General features: G+C 36.7%; 1 protein-coding gene across 1 annotated transcript; it reads right to left on the reverse strand.

The window, feature by feature from the left end:
* Positions 1-254: 254 nt before the first annotated feature.
* Positions 255-1,551, reverse strand: LOC103965585. Its single transcript, XM_048574810.1, has 4 exons — positions 1,365-1,551; positions 1,191-1,277; positions 688-1,106; positions 255-599 (listed from the first exon to the last, which is right to left on the reverse strand). The coding sequence occupies exons 1-4, from the start codon at positions 1,549-1,551 to the stop codon at positions 255-257; spliced, it is 1,038 nt and encodes a 345-aa protein (XP_048430767.1).
* Between the last annotated feature and the right edge of the window lie 440 nt (positions 1,552-1,991).

Raw genomic sequence — 1,991 nt, forward strand, 5'->3', positions numbered from 1 at the left:
TCTCTTTGTGAGGATACTAGGCAGTGGCGAAGCCAGGATTTCTCGGGGGGAGGGGCGAACTTAAAAGAATGCAAGGTTAAAGAAAAATGGTAACAACTAAATCTTTTTATATAGTAATGTTTTTCATAATTAATCAATACAAACAAATTACAATTGTCGCCTGCAAAGTTTCATGTCATGAAGACGTTGCATAATAGGCTCATTATCAATAAAGGCAAATACATCTTTCTCAATGTAAACAACCATGCTATCACTCAACTATTGATCTCCATTTTGTTACGCAATGGTGTTTTCACAATCTTCGTAGCAGAAAAAGCTCTCTCCATCGAAGCGGCTGCAACTGGTAACACCAAAGCTAATGTAAAAAGCTTATACACCAACATATAGCTTTCACACCTTCCGGTCTTCACTAATTCTTTTGCAAGATCACTAATTCCTTTCAATGATGAAAACTCACTATGCATCTTCATATCATGAATGTAATTGTCAAGTTGAATTAGAAGATTCATTAGGTCCATACGATCAAAATCTTGAGGATAAAGATGGGCTAAGCAAAGAAGCAACTCGGTGTTTACCTCATTGCAGCGATCATTCAATTCCTTTAGTTGCATATCAAGGACTTGAAAATAGAGGTCCACACGATAAGTTTGTGATTTTTGGAGCTTTACTCCTTGATTTTCCAGGTACGAAATGCAAATCCTCCATGTTAGGAACGACAATATCATGCTTCTCACAAAACTTTTCTACATCATGAAGCAAGTCCCCAAAGTCATCATCTCTCAAGGATTGTAGTATTTGCTTGCAAACTTCCACTAACGCCACCGCATTCACAATATCTTGATCTTTCGTTTGCAATGCTTGTGATAACTCATTTGTAATTCCCAATATAAGTCTCATCAAGAAAAGGTGAAATGCAAAATCAAAAGTTTGTATGTCTTTGAATAACCTAGCTGCTTCACCGAGATTATCTTGGTTGCGATCACTTTTAACCCATTCAACCACCTCCACCATAGCTTTAAACATAACAATAATACTAACTATAGTACCATAATGCGAGTTCCACCGTGTATCACATGGACGCATGAGACTACTTTCTTGATTTAAACCTTTACCCGTTTCAATATTACCAAGATCAAGAGCTTTCTGAATTTGTTCTTATTGTTTCTCTCTAAATGCATCACGACGCTTACACGATGATCCAATAAGATTCACCAAACTACTAGCATTGATGAAGAAATTGGCAACATCCTCATTTTCCTTTGCCACGAATACAAGAGCTAGTTGGAGTTGGTGTGAAAAACAATGAATATAAAATGCTTGAGGGTATTTGTTCAAAATCTTTGTTTTAAGACCATTTAACTCACCTTTCATATTGCTAGCTCCATCATAGCCTTGTCCTCGTAACTTGGACATACTCAAATTTGTTGTAGCAAACAATCTCTCAATGGCCTCTTCAAGTGAGCTACTAGTTGTAGAGGAGACATGTTGAACAGCCAAAAACTTTTCAATTGCTTCTCCTTTTTTGTTCACATAACACAATACCACCGCCATTTACTCTTTAGTTGAAGAATGACGTGCTCCATCAACAAAAAGAGAAAAAAATGCACCTTCCATATCTTTAGTGATTGCATCTACAGTTTCAATGGCACAAGCACGAACAAGATCTTTTTGAATATTGAAAGAAGTATACTTAAGATTCTTAGGAGCATTCTCAAACACAACCTTCCTAACTTGTTCATTATGCTTGGAAAGAAATTGCATAAGCTCCAAATAATTACCCCTATTACTTGATTTCCACGATTTATCATGGCCACGAAAAGGCAAACCTTGTCCCAACAACCATCTTGTGCATTCAAGTGAGGCACTCAATAAAGTACGATAATTAATGCGAGCTTCATCGGTTTGCTTAATCACAAATGTTTCAATGTGTTGTTTTTGTGTCATCAAATCTCTAGCTTGCTGTACAACTTGATTATGAAGACTTCCAACAC

Source organism: the organism of the source record quoted next, unplaced genomic scaffold (assembly GCF_019419815.1).
Source record: "Pyrus x bretschneideri cultivar Hongxiangsu unplaced genomic scaffold, Pyrus_bretschneideri_v1 Contig75, whole genome shotgun sequence".
NCBI lineage: Eukaryota > Viridiplantae > Streptophyta > Magnoliopsida > Rosales > Rosaceae > Pyrus > Pyrus x bretschneideri.

What these genes read in the sequence shown, in the direction of transcription:
- LOC103965585 (XM_048574810.1), bottom strand. Translation starts at nt 1,551, where the DNA reads ATGGCGGTGGTATTGTGTTATGTGAACAAAAAAGGAGAAGCAATTGAA. An exon ending in TGGAGCTAGCAATATGAAAG is followed by an intron (nt 1,278 to 1,364) that starts GTGAGTTAAATG and finishes AACTCCAACTAG; the next exon opens with CTCTTGTATTCGTGGCAAAG. An exon ending in GAATCTTATTGGATCATCGT is followed by an intron (nt 1,107 to 1,190) that starts GTAAGCGTCGTG and finishes AAACGGGTAAAG; the next exon opens with GTTTAAATCAAGAAAGTAGT.